The sequence below is a fragment of the Myotis myotis genome, unplaced genomic scaffold (assembly GCF_014108235.1).
Source record: "Myotis myotis isolate mMyoMyo1 unplaced genomic scaffold, mMyoMyo1.p scaffold_m19_p_7, whole genome shotgun sequence".
NCBI classification, from domain to species: Eukaryota; Metazoa; Chordata; class Mammalia; order Chiroptera; family Vespertilionidae; genus Myotis; species Myotis myotis.
In genome coordinates, this window is record NW_023416379.1 from 25,765,311 (window position 1) to 25,790,470 (window position 25,160).

A 25,160-nucleotide genomic window follows, 5' to 3' on the forward strand; every position below is an offset into this window, starting at 1 on the left:
ATGGTTCCCAGTATGTTGAGTGGGTAGAATAATATTCTTATGCATAGTGGGTAGAAGAAAAGATTGGTATAAAACTATTTGGAAGGTATTTTGGCCATATCTATCTATATATGTCTTTATTCTGTTCTTAGGAATTTATCCCACAGATACCCTTGCAGAAGTATTAAAAGTTATGTCATCCTTTCAGCCCTTTTCGTAAAGAACATCTTAATGACAGAGAGAATGAACTTCATAAACTGGAAAAAACAATAGCCAGAATAAGCTGAAGGTTGTAGTTCCTATAGTTTATACCCAAATTTGAGGATTACTATTACTTCTAGAAAAGTATATAATTATGAGTTACTGCACTAAGCATCCTCCATGCATTATTGCATCTAGATCTCATAGCAAACTTGTTCATTCATTTGTATTCATTCATTCAGTGAATATTTTTGAGGCTCTACTGTATGCCAGGCACTGTTCTAGACACTGGAGATTCATTCTCTAGTGAAAAAAAAACGAAGTCCCACCCTCTCATAGATCTTACATAATAGTAGATAACAGTAGTGGTGGCAGACAATAAACAAATTATCCTATATAATAAAGAGCTAATATGCTAATTAGACCAAATAGCAGAATGACTGTCCGAATCACCTTCCAGACGAAGCCAGGGCTGCGAGGGCTGAGCTCTTTGCACAGATTTTGTGCATTGGGCCTCTAGTATATTAATATAATGCTGGGTAGAATAAATGCCATTGAGGCATTCGAGTTGAAAGGGAAGGTCTCTGGCCGAAACCGGTTTGGCTCAGTGGATAGAGCGTCGGCCTGCGGACTGAAGGGTCCTAGGTTCGATTCCGGTCAAGGGCATGTACCTGGGTTACGGGCACATCCCCAGTAGGAGATGTGCAGGAGGCGGCTGGTCGATGTTTCTAACTCTCTCTCTCCCTTCCTCTCTATAAAAAATCAATAAAGTATATTTTTAAAAAGAAAGAAAGGGAAGGTCTCTGAAACCTGAAAAAATGGAGTAAGCAAGTCTAGAGATCTGGGGCGACCATTCTGGGAGGTGGGGAAACAAATGCAAAGGCCCTGAGGCAGGCCCAGGCTTGGTGAGGTCAGGGAACACAGGTCAGCGTGGCTGTAGTGAGTAGAAGGAGAGAAGGGAAGGAAGTTGGGTTTTATTTTATTGTGATGGGAAGCCATTGAAGACTTTGAGCAGGAGCTACATGAAGTCAAATACTCTGCCCATTTCTGGGTAAAAAGCTGAGATTTAGAGGGTCTTAGTGATTTTACCAAAGTAGCTGGTGAGTAGCACATAAAGATTTGCCCAGGTAGGTTGACTCCAGACTGTATGCTCTGTGCCACCAGGCTGGGGCGTGTAGCTGACCCTAGAAATATGCCTTCCAGGCTGTCATTGCTTTTCAGATATGCCCTACGTGATACATGTGCCTGTCACTAGGATTGCTTCCTGGCTGGCTGTAAGCCAGGCTGGCAAGTGCACTGCTTGCAGCCCCTAAGGCAGCGGTTCTGAACCTGTGGGCCGCGACCCCTTTGGCGGTCCAACGACCCTTTCACAGGGGTCTCCTAAGACCATCCTGCATATCAGATATTTACATTACGATTCATAACAGTAGCGACGTTACAGTTATGAAGTAGCAACGAAAATAATTTTATGGTTGGGTCACAACATGAGGAACTGTATTTAAAGGGCCAGAAGGTTGAGAACCACTGCCCTAAGGTCTCTTGGTCCTCTCCCTTAGGCATGATGCACTCCCCTGGGTTTGACGGGAACAGCAGCCTCAGCCTGCAGATGCTGATGAACGCGGACAGCCTGTACACGGCAGCGCACTGCGCTCTGCTCCTCAACCTGAAGCTCTCCCATGGCGACTACTACCGGAAGCGGCCAGCCCTGGCGCCTGGCATGATGGTGAGTGTGCGCTGTCCACCCTGACCCTGTGAGGACAGGCAGTGACCTCTGGGCTGGGATGCTGAGCGTCAGTGCCCTGTGAGGGTGGCGCTGTGGAGGGCAGAAAAAGATGTGAAGGTTTGTACTGCGCAGGGAGCGCAGACTCACCCCCTGCTCCGGAGAGTGCAGGACCCCAAGTGCCTGGACACGGCTGCCTGCCAATGGCCCAGTCATTTCATCGGGTGGCATTATTCAACACACACAGGAGACATGTTCCAAAACTCATGATCAGCAGGTTAAGTAGCAGCAGAAGGTGTGCAGGGAATGGTCCCCTTTGCTGAAAATGAAGGTGTCTTTTACAAAAACTTTTCATTGTCTTCCAAAATGTGCCTAGACCTCCTCGGGTGACCCGGAGCTAAGCTTACTCATTGTCAACAACAAAGCTCCTCCTGTAAGGTCTGGGGGAGAAGGATGGTGCTTATCCTGTGGTCGGATCTCCTGCCCCAGCCAGCCACTCTGTGGTGTCCCCTAATGTCCGTTCCTACACCTAATCCATGGAGCTGTGTGAACGGTATCAGTGATCGTTTGCTCGATAAAGTGTAGGTTCCCCAGGATCAGTGGTGGCTTCATGCATGTAAGTTTCTCTTGAAGCACCCATGAATTTTCAGGGGGCGCATTCCACTCAGCTGCTGCTGTTGGGCAGCAAGAAGAAGCCCTGTTCTGTTAAGTTTCTAATCCTCCCACACATCAGAGAGTAAAAAATATAAAATGCGGTGTTCTAATCCTTCAGCAGGGTTTCTTAAAGAGATATAAATGAAAGGACCTTCATGAAGTTTGGGACTTCTCCATCTCCCACCCGCAATCAACAGGTTTTGTTTTTCCTACAAGCAGTGGTTCCGGGGGCGTGGGGAGTGAGGAGGCAGTGGAGGAGCCTGTTTGCTGGCAGGGGGTCTGATTTGGTCATTTCCTCCTGTGATCTTCCCTGTAGAAAGAGTTCATGAAGCAGGTCCAGACCAGCGGGGTGCTGATGATCTTCTCCCAGGCCTGGATCGAGGAACTCTACCATCAGGTGCTCGACAGAAACATGCTGGGAGAGGCTGGCTACTGGGGCAGCCCCGAGGACAACAGCCTTCCGCTCATCACCATGCTGACCGGTCAGTGGCCCCTCACACAGCTCCGTGCCACTCGGGTGGGAGGGTTCCCTCTTCACATCCCCTTTCAGAGCAGTAACGGTGTTTGATTCAAGCAGACCTTAAAATGGCACCCACAAGACTGCCCTGGCAGATGGTGACAATTGGAGAGAAGTGTCACGAATTCACCTCACAAGAGTGTCCTGTCCTTTTCCCCTGTGGGACTGCGCAGCTCACTGTGCCACACTAGATAAGGACTTACTTAGCACCTCTGCCTGTTGGTGGAAAACTGTAGGGCTCTTCTGGGATATGAAGTACTTTCTGGGCACGAAGCCCAGAATTATTCCTGGAAATTCTCATATACTAGTAGATACTATTATCTGTATTGTGCTATAGCCTTCAGTGCCAGTAACGTAGAATGATTTATTTTAAACTTGGCTTCTTCCCCATTTCTTGTCCATACCAGAGGTCCTCCCCTCTTTTCCCAGTGGCACCAGAATTAAAAATAATGTCAAGTAGCCTGGCCAGAGTGGCTCAGTTGGTTGGAGCATTGTCCGGTGCACCGAAAGCTTGTGGGCTTGATTCCCAATTGGGGCGGGGCACATATAGGAGGCAACTGATTAATGTTTCTCTCACATAGATGTTTCTCTCTCTCTCTCTCTCTCTCTCTCTCTCTCTCTCTCTCCCTCTCTCTCCCCCCTTCCTCTCTCTCTAAAGTCAATAAGACATATCCTCGAGTGAGGATTTAAAAAAAATTTAATGTCAAGTAGTTGCCCAGCATCTTTGTCTTCAGTGTCCAGAGTTTTTAAAACCCTACTTAGCTATTAGAAATTTCACATGAGAGCATTGCGGAGTATGGTCATAAAGAAAATTTTGGGCAAAAGCAGCCATTCATGATGTCAGGTAAAGGTCAGGGAGGACTCAAAAGTTTGGTCTAGTCATTAGTAACCTTGATAAATTAGCTCTCCAGGCTTGTCCTATATTTGATCTGAGTTGCCAGACTGATTTCTGAGCTGAGCGATGCCGTCCTGGCTCCAATTGATAGGTTATGTAGAGTGTGGCCCCACATAGCCATCTTCCTGCCCTCTCTGTAGTGCCACATGTCCTCACACAGCTTCCCGTGGCTCTGCACCGGGCAGGGCACACTGACAGGAAGGAGCAGGACTGGACTGGGGCAGCACGGTCCAGCTAGGAGGCAGGATCTGTTGTCTAAAGGTGTGTTATGTTGCCTGTGGTTGGTATTGGAGGCTCTCACATAGGTGGCAGAGTTGACTACTGGCAGGTGAAATCCAGCAATGAGAAATGTGGGGGCTATTTAGGAATCAGACAGGGAATCAAAGCACAGAGTGAGGTCTCTCTGCAGCAAGCAGAGTCCTGATCATTGTCTGGTATTTGGAACTTTGATTCCAGAACTAGGATGGAATTTGGGGGAAGCAAAGCTAGGTCCTAAGCCATGAGGATCAGGATCACTGGACAAGTGAGCAATTTATGTTTTATTAATCATGATAACATTTACTTCCATTTGAAAAATACAAATTCTTCAATATGTGAGACATGTATTCATTCTACCCATAAGTAGTCCTTGGTTTCCATCTGTTTCATAAACCCCCTTCAGTGGAGGTTAAAGGTACTCCCCGGAGCTTAGAGTGCCTTGGAATTTGGGTGGGGATCCTAAGCCTGCCAGGTTTAATTTTAAAAGACCATAGTTTGTGCCAAAATTAATCTCTTACCTGAACCTTAATAAAAGGAGTCATTCAGCAGATGGAGAAATGAACAAATAACAAGCCATTCATAGTCACTATATTCATCAGTCATCACTGTTAATCAGCCATCTCTTTTATAATAGAACAGTAAGCTTAATTGCAATGTCCATAGGAAAGTTATCTAACTTTAGATTAATGATAGAAAAGCAGCTTTTCATAAGAGTTAGACAAAATTAGGCTCTGTGATTCTTTGTAGAAAATTCCAGTTACTAAATGACAAGTGAATTTGAGCAGCAGTTAACCTAGAGCTTGGAAACTTCCATCTCATCTTTTCATTATGTGCCAGGAAAAGCTATAGCAGCCATCTGATTATCAACACTGTCCTAACTGTGGCCATTCCTAATGTCGTGTCAAAGTGCCCTATATAATTGTGGAATCTTGGTGGTCAGATCAACTTGGCATTACTTGAATTCATCAATCCTTTTCCTAGCACACTGGAAACATGATAACTTTGATAAGTGGCCATTTCTGGTGAATGTCATTAGACTGACCACGCGTCATATTAATTTCAGTGAAACTGGTCTGTTTCCACTTTGGTTGTAATGTAGTTTTTTCCCTGTCTTCCTCCCCTGATTTTATTGAGATGTAATTGACATATGATACTGTATGAGTCCAAGATGTACACATAATGATTTGATATATGTCTGTATTGTACAGTGATCACCATAATAAATTTAGTGTACATCAGTCACCTCACGTAGTTACAATTTTTTTTTTCTTGTGATGAGAACTTTTAAGATCTACCCTCTTAGCAACTTTCAAAGAAATGTGTTGCCAGAAGTCTCTATGCTTCTTGGAGTCACTGCAAGACTCAAAAATATAATTAAATAATTTCCAAACACCATCCTGTTGGGTGGAGGGTGAAGTCCAGGAATAAACCTATGCTACTCTCTTTTCCCATTGAGTTCAGCTGTGCTAGTTGCTGCATTCAAGTACATATGCTTCCACTCCACGGTCACTTCCCCAGTGCTTACTTCCTGTTTACTGAGGAACTTGGGGCCCTGAGAATGGAGTACCTGCCTCCAGGCTACCAGCTAACTTAATTCAGAGCCAAGGCTGAAGCCCTGCATTCTCAACCCCAAGCCAATTCCTTTTTGCCAGCATGTTAGGGATTGGTTTGTTGAGCTAATTTTGTAGATGAGAGTTTAACAAAAATTTAAACAAGGTACATTAGGATCCCATATTGAGCTGGAGTGTGGTTTCATGGAAAGAGGCCTAGATGGGAGTCAGAAGATGTGACTACTGAACCTAAATCCTTCCTTGACCAGCCTCCTGGCCTGGGCAGTTGATCTACTTTGAGTATTTATTTCCTCCTCTTTGACATAGGAAAAGCAATACCTACTCTGCCCATATACCTGAAGTTGTTGGGAAAAATCTAATGAAAAAAATGTTGCGTCCTCACACTTTGAAAATTGTAAAGTATTATTATTGTTAAGATGTTATTATAGTACTATGAAATCAGGTTATACAATTATCTCACCAAAGAGGTTTATTTTATTTTTCATATTTATGAGGAAGCTCTGAAAGACAAATCCATGTTGAGATATCCTGTGTATATATAAAACTTGGGGATAATACCAGTGTTTTGAACAAAAGTACTCAAAGATCATACTATTCTAAAAAAAATAAATTTTTAACAACAGAAATAGCAGTCTATCTTTTTTTTCAACTAAAAAAAAAAAATACAGCAGCCTAAAGAAGAATGCTCTGGCAATGAAAGAAAACTGTACTGAATGGAACAAAATTTTTAATATTTTGATAAAAGGTTGCTGCATACTTGTTATGTAACAGATCCAAGGGATGTTTATTGGGGGGAAAATAAATACTGTGGTGGCCGCCTGTTTTTGACTGGACTGTGCTATTCAAGGAAAACATTGCTGTTTTACTTCGGCAGATATTGATGGCTTAGAGAGCAGCGCGATTGGGGGCCAGCTGATGGCCTCTGCTTCTACAGAGTCTCCTTTCACCCAGAGCAGGAGGATTGATGACTCCACAGTAGCAGGTAAGGGCCTTGAGTTTATGAATATACATACATCACATGTGGCACTAGCAATTAAATCATTATTGGCAGTTTCCAGGGCTGACATAAATGAATTAAGGTTTTGTCTTTGCAGAACAAGTGCCTGGTGGAAGTTACTTAGCATCATCCAGCCAACGATGGAACATTCATTATTTATAAGCACAAAGTGCAATCCATTAAACTCTATTTCCTATAGTAGAATTGCACACAGCTCAGCATTGCTATCTTGATGGCCAAAGAATCCCGTGCTGTCATTCATTGCCGGTTGTTTTTGTCTCCAAAAAGTGACCCATGCCCTTTCACATTCTAGGTGTGGCATTTGCTCGCTATATCCTGGTTGGCTGCTGGAAGAACTTGATCGATACTTTATCAACTCCCCTGACTGGCCGCATGGCAGGGAGCTCCAAAGGGCTGGCCTTCATTCTAGGAGCTGAAGGCATCAAAGAGCAGAACCAGAAAGAACGCGACGCCATCTGCATGAGCCTGGATGGGCTGCGGAAAGCGGCGCGGCTGAGCTGTGCTCTAGGTACTGGCGGGAGGAGAATTTGTGACCCACGGCCTGAGGGGTGTACCTGCGGAACACATTGGGAATGGCCTAGTGGGAAACAAGTCTTTTAGGAGAGTCTGCCAGGTGGGTGGCTAGAGAATAGACTCAATTAAGGGGTAACTTGTTTGTTTCCTCTAAAGGAGTTGCAGCTAACTGCGCCTCGGCCCTTGCCCAAATGGCAGCTGCCTCCTGTGTCCAGGAAGAGAAAGAGGACAAGGAAGTCCAAGAACCCAGTGATGCCATAGCACAAGGTAACAGCTGACAGGCCAGAGCTCACCTGGTGTCTTATGTGCGGTGTGCACACACATGCACGTGCAAGAGCAGGCACTCCTGTCCATTCCGGGTGTGAAACATGGTATAGGTTTACCACTAATCATGAGATCCCACCGGGTCGTAGGCTTGGGTCTGTTTTACAGGGGTGATCTAACCGACTGCTTATCCCTCTGAATACCAGAGGCATAATGGCTGCTCACAGGTGTTGCGTAGGACACCAGAGGTCCACCAGCTGAGCTAGTCAAACCTCTGTCGTCATCTGGCCACTGGCTTGGCACTTCACAGAGTGCACATTTGAGGACATTGTAGGTTACAGCAGAGAAGGCGGAGTGGCCAGTTTTCTGAAGGGGGAAATCAAACAGATGGAGGAACTCCCTGAGAGGAGGCACAGGAAGACTTTGCTCTTGTCAGAGAAAAACTTGAGCTTTGTGAACTCAGAAGAGAGTTGATTTTTATTTAATCAGTTAGTTAATGAAGTGGGTGATTATCTAAGTACTAGAGACCCAATGTACTAATTCATGTACCAATGGGGTCCCTCGGCCTGGCCTGCGGGATCAGGCCAAATCCAGCTCTCCGATATCCCCCGAGGGGTCCCGGATTGCAAGAGGGTGCAGGCCAGGCCAAGGATTCACACCAGTGCACATTCGGGGCCGGGGAGGGACCGAGGGAGGGCTCCAGGGCATGTCTGGCCAGTCTTGCTCAGTTCCGATTGGCTGGACCCCAGCAGCAAGCTAACCTACCTGTCATAGCATCTGCCCCCTGGTGGTCAATGCACGTCATAGTAACTGCTCAACTGGTCAACTGCCCCCTGGTGGTCAGTGCATGTAATAGGAAGCGGTTGAGAGGCCTTAGCATATCATTAGCATATTACGCTTTGATTGGTTGAATGGATGACCATATGACGGGACACTTAGCATATTAGGCTTTTATTGTATAGGATAAGGAAAGAAGATGGCCTTCCTAATGAGGAAGATAAATGGCAAACAGCCAACAGAAGGAAAAAATGGGAAGCTTGGTCCAATGTATGCGAATGCTATGTATCAGGTATATACTGTAAAGTAAGCTAGTGACAGGAACATGGGGCACATTTTTAAAAGCTGAGAAAAACAGGCTGGGCACTGTTCCTCAAACTTGAACGTTATATATAGATCCATATGAAAGCAAAGCAGTACTCACAGATCCCAGTATTAACTGAAAAAGGGTATCACAATTGCACTTAATATGCACGACCATAAATTATATAAAAATTCTTACATTTAAAGCTTTACAACTTCAAAATGAAAACTAATATTCAAATTATATGCAAATAAAAAAATCAATATCAGATGCATGTCACAAATGATGCTTTGCTAAAAGTCAATTTGCCCCTTGCAGCAGGAATACTCTTCGACTTCCTCTGATGTGAGCGTGCTCTATTTCTGGGTTCTGGCTCATCACTCATTGTCCCACCAGGGCTGTCTTCCAACAATTTGATACCCTTATTCATGGAGAATGTCATCGTTTGGCCTTGTCTTGGCATTTAGCATAATTGACATCTTAAGTCATCTTCTGCATCCTTTCTCATTAATATTCTACAATAAAAATTATTACTTGAAGGTCACAAATATAAATGTAAACTCAGGGAATGAAATGATATGGTAATTTTTAGATATAAAGCAGTCATCGTGACATTCAGAGCATAATACATAGGTTGCTTTGGGTGATCATCATCATGAAGGCGTAACATTAAATCTCAGAGAGAACTTGCAGAACATCAAGAATCCTTCCATATTATTACTTTGAGTACACAGGGGCAGGGAAGGGTCTGGGCCCAGATGGCTTTAGCTGGGGTCAGCACATGTAGCCTGATCCAGAGCCCAGGGGTGGGCCTGGAGGAGCTGCACCCACCAGCTCAGATTCCATCCAACTTCTGATGTCACAGAGCTGGAGTCTCCAGTGTCGGTGGGGCCCGAGGGCTAAGGAACTTGCATGATGAACCACAGGGACCTGCCATGGAGGAACTTGCTGCCAGTGTTGTCTTCTGTTTCCCTTTGCCCTTGCATGATAGCACATTTCTTCCTCTCCATCCATTCTCTCTCCCTTTCTGTCTCCCTCACTCAGAATGCTATTTTAATGAATGTCTTTCTGGCACAGTGAAACTAAAAGTGGAGCAGAAACTGGAGCAGATCGGGAAGCTGCAGGGGGTGTGGCTGCACACAGCCCACGTCTTGTGCATGGACGCCATCCTCAGTGTAGGATTGGAGATGGGAAGCCACAACCCGGACTGCTGGCCACACGTGTTCAGGTGCATGGCGGGATCCCCACCCCGCATGGCACCCACCCTGCCATGGCATCCTGAGGGTGATGGAAGGGGTGAACTCCAGGGTCTGCAGCCCTTAAACAGAGGGAATAGTTCGAGAGTTTGGGTAAACCCCAAGTGAGAGATTAAAAAGAGAAGAGGGACCAGGGGCCCAACTGAATGTATGTCATAGAGAACATACAGGATAGGATTCAGGAGATTATGACTAGATTATGGACATTGTCTAGGAGAGGCAGATGTGTTTTACAAAGGAAGAAAAACCAATTTCTTAAATAGTGGATGATAAAAGCCATGTCAGTTAATGAGTACTATGTGGATCTAGAAGCTGGCCATGTGTCAGCAATATAATATTGCCTCACGTTTGTTAATGTCTTCTCATTTAAAGAAGGATGTTGGATAGCTTACAGGGAGACACAAAATACAAGAGGGAGAGAGGCAGGGAGATGGCTGTCCCCAGAGGAAGGAGGAAATTGGGGAGCACTATAACACTAGCTGAATTTCCTTTGTGTCTCAGTGTGGGATTTGCAGAGCTGGTCCGATTGAGCTGCGACTTTACCAGCTGCTTGTGTGTCACTCTCTAGGGTGTGTGAGTATGTGGGCACGCTGGAGCACACCCACTTCCGTGATGGCACCTCTCAGCCCCCCCTGACCATCAGCCAGCCCCAGAAGGCCCCCGGAGGCTCTGGACTCCTCGGGGACCTGGAGTGTGAAGGCTCACCCCCGGAGCAGAGCCCGGAGCAGGAGAGCTCCCTGCATACCGCCCCGGTCATCCAGCCCCTCTCCATCCAAGAACTCATCAGGGAAGGCAGCCGCGGCCGGGCCTCCGACTTCCGCGGGGGCAGCCTCATGACCGGCAGCAGCGCCGCCAAGGCTGTGCTCACGCTGTCCACGCAGGCCGACAGGTGTGTGCGCACCCCTCCTCACCACCCCCCAGAAAGGCCGCTCGCCACAGAGCACCCGTCGCCTATTGGCAACACCACATCCATCTCTTCTGGTCTCAGAGTCACTCCCGGGACAGCCTGATTTGTTCACCAGTCATTTAAGCTTCTTAATTTTTTTCAAACATAGCTCTGTCTCCTGCCACGCCCCACACTTAGAATGACCTGTTGTCTAATGACTAATTGGAGGCTCTGGAGGCAGGCTGCCCGGACTCCAGGCAACTTCAGCTCTGCATCTTGGAATCGGGTCATGAAGTAGCTCTCTCACAGGATAGCCGCGAGGTTCAGTTAATCAGGACACTTGAAGCACTGAGGACAGAGCTTGGGAAATAGTAAAAATCCACTCTTTTTATGATAATTAATATTTTAACACCCCACACCCAGAGTGTGATATATTATGAAGTGATGCCCAAAACCACGTTAAGTTTGAGAGAGAAAAATCAGCAATAAGTCCAGCTGTGTGTTGACACTTGGATGTTGACAGTGCTTTTGGTCACCAGTCCCGTGTTCTACCGCCTCACTTCACTCTCCAGACTTGGTGGTTGTGCCCTGACCACCCAGCACAGGTGCAGTGGGGTTTATCAGGTGAGAACGGACAGCAAGGGGGTGCAGGGGAGGAAGCGCACCCACTGGCTGGGGCTCTGAACACCCAGTCTTTCCTTGCTCTGACAACAACCAACTGCAAGGTCATGCCTGTCTAAATAGTTGCCCTGAGACTCAGTTTCCCACTTCATCTACTAACCCAGGACATGTACTAACTCAGTACAATAGTCCCCCTTTTTCCTGTTTACCCGACAAGGTGGCTGTGCAAGTATTTTGGGGCCTGGATGCAGGTGTCAGGTGGGATATAACGTTCACTGCTGTTGTTTCTTACAAGGAAAGGAGTGGTTCATGAGCTACAAAGCCCAAGTGGTATTAAAACTGGAATCACAAAACAGCAAGAAAAGTGTTTGCTACAATGATTTGTGAATGAGTTCACTGATCTGTGTCTCATGTTACCCCTTCAACGGGGGCTTGTTATTTGGTTTCTCTTAGAGACACTCCCTTACCCAGCACGTGGCACCCCACGGGGCTGCTTGCCCTCGGGTGTCACCGCAGGATTGGAGGGTAGGCATTGGGGGACCCAGTGCAGGGGAAGGTTGGCTCGCCTCATTCCTCATGTGGCCACACAGACCAAATTTGGTCCTAACATTCCGCTTACCAGTGAGCCTGTGATCCCCCTCAGCCCTGCTGCCTGCGCTCACCCCTCCTCCCTAACTCCTGCTGGAATGTCTGTGCCCGGCTGAGTGGAAAACAAGAGAACCTCCAAGGTCCGTTATGTGAGGGAATATTCATCATCCCAGTAGGTCCTGGAGCTCCCACCGTGTCCTGGGCCCCGGTGCCTGAGTTGGGGGGGATGAGGACAGTCCCCGCGCTCAGGGAGCTTACAGGAAGGCATTTCCTCCTCTTGTATCCCCGGAGCCATGCCCACTGTTATACTCATCAATGTAGTCCATCAAAAGCCTTAATTAATTTGCTTTAATGTAGCTTATGAGCTTGAAGCTAATTCTGAGGATTCCATCCCCAGTTGTTCATTTTCTAGGAGCGATACTTTGCCATCTTTCAACTTCTTGCCAATGTCTGAACTATGCCTTGGGGCACCAAGATTCTTTTTTTAAATGTGTTCTGTGCCCTTCAAATTAAACTCTCAGCATTAGAGCGTACTCGTACACAGTCATTAATAAAATAGCATACATTGTATTAATCACATCTAACAAAATTACCATAATCATTCTGCCATAAAGGCTTTGCTGGATTGTTTCCAAGTAACAAATCTCTTTGTTTCATCCAGGCTCTTTGAAGATGCTATAGATAAGTTGAACCTCATGGCTTTGGGAGGTTTTCTGTACCAGCTGAAGAAAGCATCGCAGTCCCAGCTTTTCCATTCTGTTACGGACACAGTTGATTACTCACTGGCAATGCCAGGTAATTCTTTCCCCGAAGAAACTGTGCTGTGAGATAAGCAGGAAACAGCCCAGACCTCTGATACCAGCACCCTGCCTGCAGACTTGATTCCACACTCCCTTAGCACAGGCTCATTTGTCTTCTAGTATTGGGGCATGATGTGTGTGTAGGTGAGGGGTGGGATCATTCTATGTGAATGCAAATGTCGCTGCTGCCACTGTGACAGGCATTGCCGCTGGACCTGGGCTAGGTTGTCCTGCTAAGTTTTGGGCTTGTGATGATAGAGGAATTATATGGCTACTCAGAGTGCAGAGAGCTCTCATGAGGGTGGGAACCCTTCTGCATATCACAAACCACACCACTCACCTCAATCCAGGCAACTTGCAGACACCACTACTGATTCCAAACTGGACGGTGGGGGAGAAAACTGGAAGAATCAACAGAAGCCTCATGCCACCCCTAGGAAAACTGCTCGCAGGGCACACCCTTTAATGATGGGTCGCTGTCACTGTTTTCGCGCAGGAGAGAGCAGATGAAGGCCAGCCTGTGGAAGAGGGAACAGAATGGTACTGAATCGTCCCCTGGTCTCAGATGGGTGGCAGGCTGCCCCTACGTGCAGCTGTCCATGAGCTGCCGGGTGGTTGTGCTGAAACAGGGAGCACCTTGTCCCGCTGAGTCCAGGCAGAGGCACAGAGTCCTGTGGTGGTTTGGACTGCACAACCTCAGGCCCCTTCCATCTTTAGGAATCTGAATTTCAAAATGTAATATATTTGGCCTCTTGATCCTATGCAGATTCTAATTTGAGAACCACCATCCTTTCCCCACTAGTTTTTTTTTCCTTTATTGATTAAGGTATTACATATGTGACCTTATCCACCCCATTCCCATTCATGCCCTCACCCCCCTGGTGTCTGCGTCCATTGGTTAGGCCTATATGCATGCATACAAGTCCTTTGGTTGATCTCTCCCCCTTACCCCCACCCTCCCCTACCTTCCCCACTAGTTTTTAATAGGCTTTAAAACCTTAGCTGTATAAAGCCAGCCTTCCAGAACCTCAGCCCCCCAGAGCATCTCTGAGCCCAGGGAAACCTTCTGAGTCTTTGACATTGGAGAAACCAGCAGACTCTGAGCCTATAAAAAGCAATGAGCAGGGTCAGGAAGAGGCTGCAGACCCAGGCAGAGGGAGCACTGGCCTTTCAGTCAGTCAGATGTGAGTCCAGATGCTGCCTTCATTATTTACCAGATGCAGCATCTTAGAAAAGTCAGCTCATCTTTCTAAGTTTACTAACCTGTTTACTAACCTGTAAAATGGCAGTAATTACATTTACTTCTTAAGGTTTGCTTTCAAAATTAAAATGGTTAAAGATGCAACGAACCAACACAAAGTCTGAGGCAGAGTAAGCATTCCATAAATGTCAGTGATTGTTATTACTGTCATTTTGAAGTGTATTTGATATGGCAAGACTAATTAGAAGCATTTTGGTTGGGAGAGCCTGCTAGTGAGCTTTTTGTAGGCCGTAAAGGCGAAGCAACAGGACATGAGCAAGAAGGGAGTGGGGAAGACTAAGGTAACAGTGGCAAAGAAGCAGCAAGCGATCAGAATGGGCAAGGACGGTATGGAAGTGAAACAGGCTACACAGCATGTTGTTGGGTAGCAAATGGGCCTGACTTGCTTGGCAAGGGCTTTGGTGTGGCCACTAAGGGCTGGCCAAGTGAACGATGACCATGAAGAATGACGATCACAACAGTCATGATAGTAGCAAGAGTGTGGGTCAGGTAGTATGTGTCTGCATTAAGCACTTTATGAATATTGTTACTTTCAGTCCTTAAAATAACTTCAAGAAACAGGTTCTATTATCCCCACTTTTACAGTGAGAAACCGTGGATCAGAGACATAAATCTCTGGTCCAATGTAACCCAACTACTAAATGGTGAAGAGAAGAGTTGAGCCCAGGCAGCCTGACTCCACAGGCCTCCTACTTAACCACTACGTCGTCACTCTCCCTAATCGACAAGCACTGTTCACACTGTCACGGCAGCCACTGGGAAGGTAGTGGCGAACAGGAGAGGTGCGCCCGGCCTTGTGAAGCGAACCACCTCCGTCTCTCTTGAATCCAGGCTCCTCTCCTCTCTTGGATAGCACTCACCGAATCATCCTGCTGGCCTGAGCACAGTTCTTCCTTTTCGTCCTCTCTCTGTGCTTGAACAGTCAAACCCTTCCTGAGTTTGGGCTTTATGGCTTCTGTGGTCTTCTCTTCTTGTAGGAGAAGTGAAATCCACCCAAGACCGGAAAAGTGCCCTCCACCTGTTCCGCCTCGGGGACGCCATGCTGAGGATCGTGCGCAGCAAGTCCAGGCCGCTGCTCCACGTGATGCGCTGCTGGAGCCTGGTGGCCCCGCACCTGGTGGAGGTGAGTCCCTGGGAAGTGGGCAGCTCGGGGACTCCTTCAGCAGAGCCAGCACCGGGGTCGCCAGTCAGTGTGTGGCACAGAGTGCTGTGGCCACAGTGCAATGAGAAGGTTCCCATCATCTGGTCCCAGCATCATAGTTCTGTGATTATACCTTGTGGCATCTGAAGCATCACCCCAAAGGGCAGTGCTACCCTGGTCTCATCCTGACCCTCTTTACAGTTCGGCGAGGTGCCTTCCACGGCCAGTTTTCATTCGTTATGACCTGGTGTCGACCTGAGTCTGACGCTTTATTTTTATACATGACTATAGCAATGCCTTTTGTTTTGTTGTCTCTCTCTCCTACTAGCTAACTATATTCTGGGCAGTGACCTCTTGGTAGGAGAACCATACCGAGTTTTCCAACAAAATTAGTACTGGGACTCCCTTCACTCTCCAAAGGAAAGCAGTTCACTTGACACATTTTATGGCAACTCACCATCTCAGTGCATGATGACTGGCTACTGCTAAGTTGGTGGGAAAATTGTTGCCCTGTTTTACAGTAACTATTCTTAGTAGCTCGTTAGTGCCTATCGGGTAGAGATGTCTTACCTGGTAGAGATATTTTGGGAACTTAATTCACTAAACTGAGAGCCTTCTGGTAAGGAACGGGAGTGGAAAATAATAGCTTATGGAGAAGCAGTATATCAGTTATCTACTACACTTTAATAAAGCTTCTCCCAAACCAAGTGATTTAAAACAACAGCCATTTAGTTAACTCAGGATTCCCTGGGCCAGGTGTGTGAGCTGGGCTCAGATGGCACTTCTCCAGTCTCAGCCAGGCTTGGCAGATCTCAGCTGGCCTCACGTCACCTGTGGCCAGCTTATCCGTGATGGCCTTGATTGGGACGGCTGGAGAATGGGCGCTCTCCTCCTCCAGCGGACTAGCCCCAGATCATTCTCATGGCATTTTTAGAATTCCAAAGGAAAGCAAGAGAGCAAATCACAAATCACAATGACTCTTCAGCTCTCCATTTGTAAAAGATTTGATGTTGTTCAAAGCAGGCCGCGCATCCAAGCCCAGGGGGAGGCGAGGAGACTACTACAGAGCCTGGAAACAAGGAGCTCTGGACCAATGAGAGCATTATCGGTGCAGTTGGCCTCCCTCACTGAGGGACAGATGATTCCTCGGGTCTTTATGTGTTTGGGACACAGTTCACAGTGAGCCCATAGGCAGCTCTGGTGCCTTTAAAGTCAGCATGTTCTACATCACCGAGCAAACTGTCCTATTACCTAAAAAAAAGAAATTACTAGATACTCTCAGTTTCCTAGAAACATTTAAGTGACATTGGAGTTGTGACTAAGCAGTTTGTTAGATTATTAAAAAGACAATTTAGTGTGCTGTTCATCTACCCGTGCCCCTTGAAATGTTTTTTACTGCGACAGAATTGCTGCCTCCACCTCCCTGCAATGAGGTGAGTTAGGAAACCTTTGGAAACCAGATTCTTCCTTGCCTGGAGTTCTGATGGTGTTCTCTTCTCTCGTGAACCTGCAGGCTGCCTGCCACAAGGAAAGACATGTGTCTCAGAAGGCTGTCTCCTTCATCCATGACATACTGACAGAGGTTCTCACAGACTGGAACGAGCCACCTCATTTTCACTTCAATGAAGCCCTCTTCCGACCCTTTGAGCGGATTATGCAGCTGGAGCTGTGTGACGAGGATGTCCAAGACCAGGTCAGTGGGTCCCGGTAATCAGCATCGCCGTCATCGTTGCGGCTAGCTCTTCCTGAGTGCACTGGCAGGCATTGTTCTATGAAGTTTGCGTGTTCACCTTCCCACTAATCCTATGTGGAATCTGTGACAAAGAAAGGTGAATCCATTTAGCTGAGGATACATGGTCAGTGCTTGGAGGAACTGGGACTCGAACCTACGTAGTTGCGCTATTCTGGTCTATGCTCTTGTACCTAGTCTACATGAATCGTCTCTCTGAAATCTAAATATGTTAAATAAAGACTTAAGCCGTAGCCTGTTTGGCTCAGTGGATAGAGTGTCGGCCTGCAGACTGAAGGGTCCAGGTTCGATTCTGGTCAAGGGCATGTACCTGGGTTGCAGGCTCCTCCCCGGCCGGGGTCCTGGTTGCAGGAGGCTACCAATCAATGTGTCTCTCTCACGGCAATATTTCTTTCTGTCTTTCCCTCTCTCTTTCACTCTCTCTTAAAATCAATGGAAAATATCCTCAGTTGAGGATTTAAAAAAAAACGAAAAAAAACATGGAAGACTTAAAATTGTTTTTAAATACATTGACACTCTGGCAAGAAAGTAAAGAATACAAAAATGTAACAATTGGAAGCCACAGAAGTAAGCAGAGCTTTAAGACGGGGTTTGCCTCGACAGGATTTGTCACGAGGTGAAACTAAGTTCTGCTATCACATTTTTGAGGACAGAAGAACAGAAAATAAATGTTTAATGCAAATCTTTAAAACTGGTGTTCATTCAGACCAAGGTTGCATTACAAATGAACCCAAGTAGCAACCTCCCTGAAGATATGATCAGCCTGTTTCTAACACTGGCTCTTAGTAAAGATAAAAAAATAACTCCAGTATTAAAATCACAAACTGGCCACTCTGTGGGGGTCAGTGCATGAAATTGCACCACCTGGTGGTCAGAGAAGCTTTGCACAGGCATTGTACAGAGCAATTCCCATAAAAATCCAAGCCGACTTTTTAAAGATATTGGCAAGATAATTCTCAAATTTATATGCATATTCAAGGGATCGGGACTAGAGGAAAACAGATTTGAAAAAGAAGAACAAATTTGAAGAATTTACACTACCCAGTTTCGAAACTTCAGTAGTCAGCACAGTGTGGTATTGGTATAAGGATAGACTTATAGTACGATGGAGCTTAATAGGGAGTATAGAGATAAATTCTCACACGTATGTTCAATTAATGTTTTACAAAGATGCCACTGGAGTTCGATAGAGAGGATGTTATTTTCAACAAATAGTGTTTGAACATATGCAATAAAAATAACCTACACTTTTACCTCAACATATACAAAAAAATATCTCAATATGGATCATAGGCTTAACTGTAAGAGCAAAAACTATAAATATTTCTAGGAGAAAGTATAGGAGCTGACCTTTGAGACCTTGGATTAGGCGAAGATTTCTTAGCAATGGTACCAGCGTTGTCCATAAAAAGAAAATGTGATGATGCTCACTCCAGGAGCACATGTGAAAACTACAACAATACAGAGATTAGCACAGCCCCTGCGCAAGGATGACATGCAAATTCATGGAACTGTCCATGTTTTGTGCAGTTCCCAAGCATCCTGACCGCCCTTTGCTGATTAACACAAATACACATCCAAAAAAATTTTGATGAATTGGGCTTCATTAAAACTTAAAACTTTTGCTCTTCTAACAACATTGAAAAATAAAGACAAGCCCGAGGCTATGAAAAAGTATTTGCAAATTATAGATCTCAGGAAGGATCTGAATCTAGAATACATAAAGAATTCTAAAAATAGCCCTAGCTGGTTTGGCTCAGTGGATAGAGCATCGGCCTGCGGACTGAAGGGTCCAGGTTCGATTCTGGTCAAAGGCGCATGCCTGGGTTGTGGGCTCGATCCCCAGTAGGGGGGCGTGCAGGAGGCAGCCAATCAATGATTCTCTCTCATCATTGATATTTCTCTCTCCCTCTCTCCATCTTCCTTCCTCTCTGAAATCAATAAAAATATATTTTTTAAAAAAGAATTCTAAAAATAATTTTTAAAAAGACAAGGATGAAAAGACAAAGACCCAATCTAAAACAAAACAAAACAGTAAAATATTTATAAATGGCTAATAATAAGCTCATGAAAAGTTGCTCAGCAACATGAATCATTAGTAAAACGCCCATTAATGCAACATGACCGCTTACTTAGGTGATTTTTGCATGAGTTTGCCTGGGTTCTGTTAATTCTCTTTCACTAAAATTAGCCCAGAAATAGGGAGCAGAAATACATCACCCTTCCCAGAAATTCTCCTGCTTCTTTTAAGAGAAGGATTTTACATGCCACCCCTTTGCCTCTGCCAGGTCGTCACGTCTATTGGTGAGCTGGTTGAAGTGTGCTCCACCCAGATCCAGTCGGGCTGGAGGCCCTTGTTCAGTGCCCTGGAGACGGTGCACAGCGGGAACAAGTCCGAGGTGAAGGAGTACCTAGTTGGCGATTACTCCATGGGTAAGATAGTGTGTGGGTATGATATCCTGAAACTTCACTGAATTCCTCTATTAGTTCTAACAACGTTTGTGCGAGTCTTTTAAGACTTTCTGTGTATAAGGCCATGAATTGTACCTCTTCCTTTCCAAATTGGGTGCCCTTTATTTCTTTTCCTTGCCTAAGTGCTCTGGAGAGGACTTGAGTAGGAGTGGTGATGGTGGGAAGGATGTGGGGCTGACTTTTGCTGTAGAGCATTAGTTCTCTCAGCCCAGTTTCATGCTATCAAAGCAAAGTGAACAATAGGGAAGCCCGGCATTCAGCCGGGCTTTGTCAGCAGGAAATAAGCTGCTGTTGCAGGGACAGGAGTTCTGAGTTCGGCCAGCAGGTGAGAGCCCCGAGCACTGTCAGGCCCTGCTCTTACAGATTGGATGAAAGACTAAGAGACTCCTATTGTTTTCACTTAAGCAGATCTGTATTGAGCTAATGCCTAAAGCCAAAATGGAAAATGGGATCCACTTGCTAGAAAGAAGCAGAAAACGATCATAACACAAGCAAATCCAAATCCAGGAGGCGGGGTCTGGATGGAAATGGATGGGCACCCCGAGGGCATGCCCAGCAACCAGGGGTATTGTGTCAGGGTCCCCAAGACCACCTCCACTTTCAGAGACCACCAGAAGGACTCAGCAGATAATCATGCTAAGGTTTATGACATGGCCCAGATTTATTCCATTGTTCACAGCTAAGAAGCAGGGTGGCAGCATAGGAAGGATAAGCCAGATTATAAGGTAGAAAGACAGACCAGATCTGGGGAAACCCCTGTCAGGCTCTCACCCTCCCATGATGTGTCCCACGGAGCACACTTTTACCCCAACAGTGAAAAATGCAGCCATATGATATAACGCATCAGCCCAGGAAAGTGCATTAGAAACCCAGCTGAGGGAGGTCCCGGAGGTACCTTCCGTGTAGCATACACCAAAATTCCTGACTCCCCAAAGGGTAGCAGGTGTTCAGAATAAACCACATTGTTTGCACGTCTGGCACCGTGAACTGCCTTTGTTCATTAAGTGTTGCCCGGGATTATTCTGAGAGTCAAGCTCCCAGACTCCAGCCAAGGGCCAAGCTTGCAAGCAGGCCTTAAAGGACAGCAGTCTCGGGCCTCCTATGTTAATTCTTTTCTGCACAGGTATGAATAAAGTAGTATACTCCATCAGGGATTTAGCTAAACCTTCCCTTCTCTATAATTGTGCAGAGGCCCACGTTTCACTGCCCTATAGACCTGCACTTGCCTCAGCCCCGCATAAAGCCAGCTTTGCCCCATCTCTCCCCTCAGCTCTCTTTGTAGCTTTCCTGCAGCTCCCCCTGCAGGCAAAGCTAAGAAGCACAGCACAGTTGTCCATTCAAAAGGCACTGGCTTTTCTTCAAATTTTTCTAAGGCCCCGGGAAAGGTGCAGGAAGTATGGGCTACCTGAAGGGTAGAGCCTTCACTTCCTTAAAATTCTATAATCTTCCTCCCTCAGGAAAAGGCCAAGCTCCAGTGTTTGATGTATTTGAAGCTTTTCTCAATACCGACAACATCCAGGTCTTCGCTAATGCAGCCACCAGTTACATCATGTGCCTTATGAAGTTTGTCAAAGGACTGGGTAAGTGGAGTCCTCCTTTCATGCCTTGTGACAGCTGGGGACCCTTTCCTGCATGGCTTTGTAGGGAAATCCCCAGAGACAGGCCCTCTGACTGCCTGGAGCAAGCCAGCAGCCTGGGACAGGAGCAGATGGTGTGTGTGACTTCGTCCACGGCTGGCATTTTTCATTGTGTTCACGGAATAATCTTGTCATGAAGTATGTTTCCTGTTACTTCACAGACCACTGTTTTATTTAAGAAGCTCTAGCTTTGGTATTCCATTGTTCAGTAAAGAGTGGAGCGCCTGCTCCCTGGGCAGGGCAGCTTGTTTGTACTGTGGGATAGAAAGATGAATAAAACATGCTTCCTGCCTAGGAGACGCTCTGGGAAACAGACACATAAATCAATAATTACAGTTCAGTAAGATGAGGACTTTCATAGAAGCTCGTGAAGAAAAAAAAGCCACTTAAGCTGAAATGAACAGGCAGCTGGGAGGAGGAACTGGTCATGCTGTAGGTTTCTTACAAGGACTGATGTTACCCCAGAACTGGATATCCAGGAGAGGAAGTCAGATGTGGAGGACAGGACGAAGTAATGAATTCTATCTCTGCACATCTGGACATGTTGACTTTCAGTGAAATATTCGAGTGCAGATGCTTCTCTACATGTTAGAAATTTGGGATTTTATCTTAGGGAGTTGAGACCTGAACATAGAGATGCAGGATTAGCAGTGTGCACATGGAGAATATTTAAAAACAGGTGGGTCCTAGTTCTTTCTGTGAATTACAAGGTGGAATTACTAGTATTGAGCTGGGGGTACTGGGACGGTCTGAGCCCCCAGCATGCTGGCTGGATACTGCCCCCGGCTCCAGGGGGTACCATCTGTATAGCCTTCGACTTTGAAATACTGTGATCCGCAAACAAGGAAATGAATTTATTTTTAATTCCCACTTGGTTATTTCAACATGAATTTGACCTAGTCTGTGTTTTTATACTGTAATGTGTGTTCATCTAAACCAGGAGTTTGCAAAGTCTGGCCCACAGGCCAAATCCAATCACCAATAGTTTTATAAATACAGTTTTATTGGAGCACAGCCACGGTCATTCGTCTGTGGCTGTTTTTATGCAGCAGGGGCAGGGTTGAGAAGCTGCAGCCAAGACAGTCTGACCTGCAAAGCCTGGAGTATTTCCTGTCTGGCCCCGTACAAAAACATTTGCCAATGTCTGAAACATAAGAAATGTTTGTCTTTTCTAAGGAGAACATGCCTCTTTGTCTGCATCTGAATGTTAACTAATGCCTAGTAATTATGTCTGTTTACTCACAGGGGAGGGTGCTAGTTGCTACAATTATAGACAATTAGAAACAATTACAGTACTTTTTATTAAAAGTCGAGAAATAGGTTCATTACATGAGAAGAAAAATCATTCTCAACTACTGTTTGCCTATAGAAAAATCTAGAAACCCTCTACAGATCTGTAAAAAAAAAAAGAAGAAGAATTTTATTTCAACTCAGTTACGTAGCCTCTATCCCCAAACCCCAGATGTTCAAAATCTTCCCTGAGCTTCATTTATCATCGCCATTTAGTGCTGAGCACTGGCAGCAACATGGGGTCCTTTTCCAGTGGAGAGAGGCCTGGTGCTGCATGCAGCCCAGCACACGGATCATCCTCATCAGAGCTTCAGAAGTCGCACTGTCAGCAGCGGGCCCCAGGGAGCGAGTCCATGTGCCCAGGGACAAGAGAACACTGTTCGGCCACGGCCAGTACTCTGGCAGGACAGAGAGAAAATGCCCATTGTTTGGTAAAAAAGGGGCGTTACAAAACAAAACAATCTCAACCACAAAGGGTGTGCGGTATGCTCCCACCTGTGTTCAGTGTGTACACATACATGCAGGGGACAGAATGAGTGAAAGGATTTTTCTCAGGGTTGTACACGTTAAGTATTTTTTTTTGTCTGTTTTAGTAGATATTGGGTGAGTCAGTGCTGTGCGAGTAAACAGGTCTTCTGTTGTAAGGGCATAAACAAGGATAGCTCTGTCTCTGTCCCCCAGGGGAGGTGGACTGTAAGGAGATTGGAGACTGTGTCCCGGGACCAGGGGCCACCGCCCCCGACCTGTGCCTCCCTGCCCTGGATTACCTCCGGCGCTGCTCTCAGGTACGGGGTTGCTCATGCCAAGTCCCGGGCCCTGGAACCTGCCTCGGGAGATGCTTGTGTCAAAAGACACCTGTGGGTGCCTTTGGCTGAGGCCCAGGAGAAGCACTGTCTACTGTCTCTGAGGTGATTGGGACTAAGGTTTGGAGCATAAATGTTTGGTTCCCCCCCACCCCCTTTCACGAAGGAGAGAGAAAAAGTAATAACCATGTACTAGAACACAGTTGGACCCCGAGATCTCTAGCGCTTCTCATTTATTCTCAGATGAACTACCATCATCTCTGTATTTGTCAGGCTGTCAAGGGTGGAGTCATGAGATCCCGGGAGATCTTCCTTATACACCAAAACGGGGAAAGTTCGGGTGCAGCCAGTGAAGAGAGACACAGAAAAAGTAAGAGGGATCTATTCAGCCAAGGGCTAGTAGGCAAGTCCAATAAAACATCACCTGTCAGTATGGGCAGTGACCTTAATTATGCTCAGTCCAATGCCTGTGGAACAAGACGACACACTGTCCTTGAAGCCCTTCCTCCCCTGGGCTTCGGTGACACCTCTCAGATAGATTTTCTCCAGTCTTCTCAGCTGGTGTCCCCAAGGCCCCATGTGCCATGATTCCAGCTCTTTCCACCTCAGATCCTCTCCTCTCACTCACTGTGCTCCAACCACTCTCCCCTTCTGCCCCTCACATCTGCCCCTCTGATTACACCCAGGGCTTTGCTGCTCTCTCTGCCCAGAATGTTTCCTCCTCAGATCTCTGTATGACACCCTTTATCTTCCAAATCTCACTGGAAGCATTGCTTGTCAGAGAAACCAGGCCTTTGGTATCTACCAACTCCCTGCCAACGTTCCCCACACACCATGGCCACTCTCTATAGTACCACCTAATGTTCTCTATAACATTTACGTCAGACATTTTATGAATGTCTGCAAAGATTCTTGTCTGTAAGACCCATGGGAAAGGAATTTTGTCTATCTTCCTCACAACTGTTTCCCTGGTTTCCAGAAGACGATGGTCACAGCAGGCAGGATTGTAATTTGTGAAGATATAAGGATCCTTGGCAGTTTGTTTCAGTAGCAGAGATCCTTAGGGGACCGGGCTCTAGTGGAGAGAGAGGAATAAAGAGCCCAGGGCAGTATTTTCCGTGACTGACCTTGCCCAGAGTTTCCTCGTTTCCCCATTGCCCCCTGTGTCCTTGATGTGGGGTCACATGAGGGGGAATCGGAGTCTGGTATCTGATTTGCCTGCAGACTCTCTTCTCCGTGATGCCCATAGAACACCTCCTCCCATAGGCAAACAGTCTTGACATGTGACATGGTTCTCTTAGTAGGTTCATACAAGTCTATAAAACTCATAGGCAATTGAGCTGCTGGAAAAGTAGTCCTTGTGGTTTTTTTCCTCTACCTTTTTGTTGCCATTGAATGCTATTTCATTTGCTTCCTGGGATAAATGCCTCCTGCGAGCTAGCTTACGAAGCCAAGTCACAACCACTCAACTTTAAACCTTTCATCCAGTGGCAGCTTCTCTGGTTCTCTCTCCCCTTTCTATAACTAGTATATTATTTTATTGTTCTTTAAAGCCCAGAGTGTAGCTTTTTCCAACATGTAACTGAAATTTGGTATTTTTTTTTATTTAGTTATTGGCCAAAATCTACAAAATGCCGATGAAGCCAATATTCCTTAGTGGGCGACTTGCTAGCTTGCCTCGAAGACTTCAGGAGCAGTCAGCGAGCAGTGAGGATGGCATTGAGTCGGTCCTGTCTGATTTTGATGATGACACTGGTAAGGTTCATCGATTAGATTAAATCAGGTTATTGGCTGTGTCCGTATTCTCAGAAGCTTAAGCCATGAATTAAGTAGCTTATAGATCTTGAATGATCATCCATTTAGGTTGTTATTGTTTATGATTCTAACAAGTCTACCTAAAAGTTTCTATGGGTTCTCCAAACTCATTTCACAGTTGATGCCTCCACCTGAAACCAGTGCAGATTCTGCTAAATATAATTTCTAA

General features: G+C 46.1%; 1 protein-coding gene and 1 pseudogene across 4 annotated transcripts in view; both read left to right on the top strand.

The window, feature by feature from the left end:
* Positions 1–25,160, top strand: part of ARFGEF3 (ARFGEF family member 3) — a 131,019-nt gene that overhangs the window by 83,115 nt on the left and 22,744 nt on the right. For all 4 annotated transcript variants that reach the window (XR_004968743.1, XM_036316579.1, XM_036316578.1 and 1 more), the window contains 14 exons: positions 1,737–1,903; positions 2,871–3,036; positions 6,670–6,777; positions 7,106–7,321; positions 7,483–7,593; positions 9,749–9,899; positions 10,496–10,816; positions 12,684–12,817; positions 15,061–15,206; positions 16,738–16,917; positions 19,263–19,407; positions 20,904–21,026; positions 23,055–23,158; positions 24,787–24,931. Coding sequence is in view for 3 of the 4 variants with exons in the window: in XM_036316579.1 (XP_036172472.1) it covers positions 1,737–1,903; positions 2,871–3,036; positions 6,670–6,777; positions 7,106–7,321; positions 7,483–7,593; positions 9,749–9,899; positions 10,496–10,816; positions 12,684–12,817; positions 15,061–15,206; positions 16,738–16,917; positions 19,263–19,407; positions 20,904–21,026; positions 23,055–23,158; positions 24,787–24,931 (2,217 nt within the window). In the remaining variant the exon portion in view is untranslated. The remainder of the gene's footprint in view (positions 1–1,736; positions 1,904–2,870; positions 3,037–6,669; positions 6,778–7,105; positions 7,322–7,482; positions 7,594–9,748; positions 9,900–10,495; positions 10,817–12,683; positions 12,818–15,060; positions 15,207–16,737; positions 16,918–19,262; positions 19,408–20,903; positions 21,027–23,054; positions 23,159–24,786; positions 24,932–25,160) is intronic.
* Positions 18,400–18,499, top strand: LOC118660837 (annotated as a pseudogene).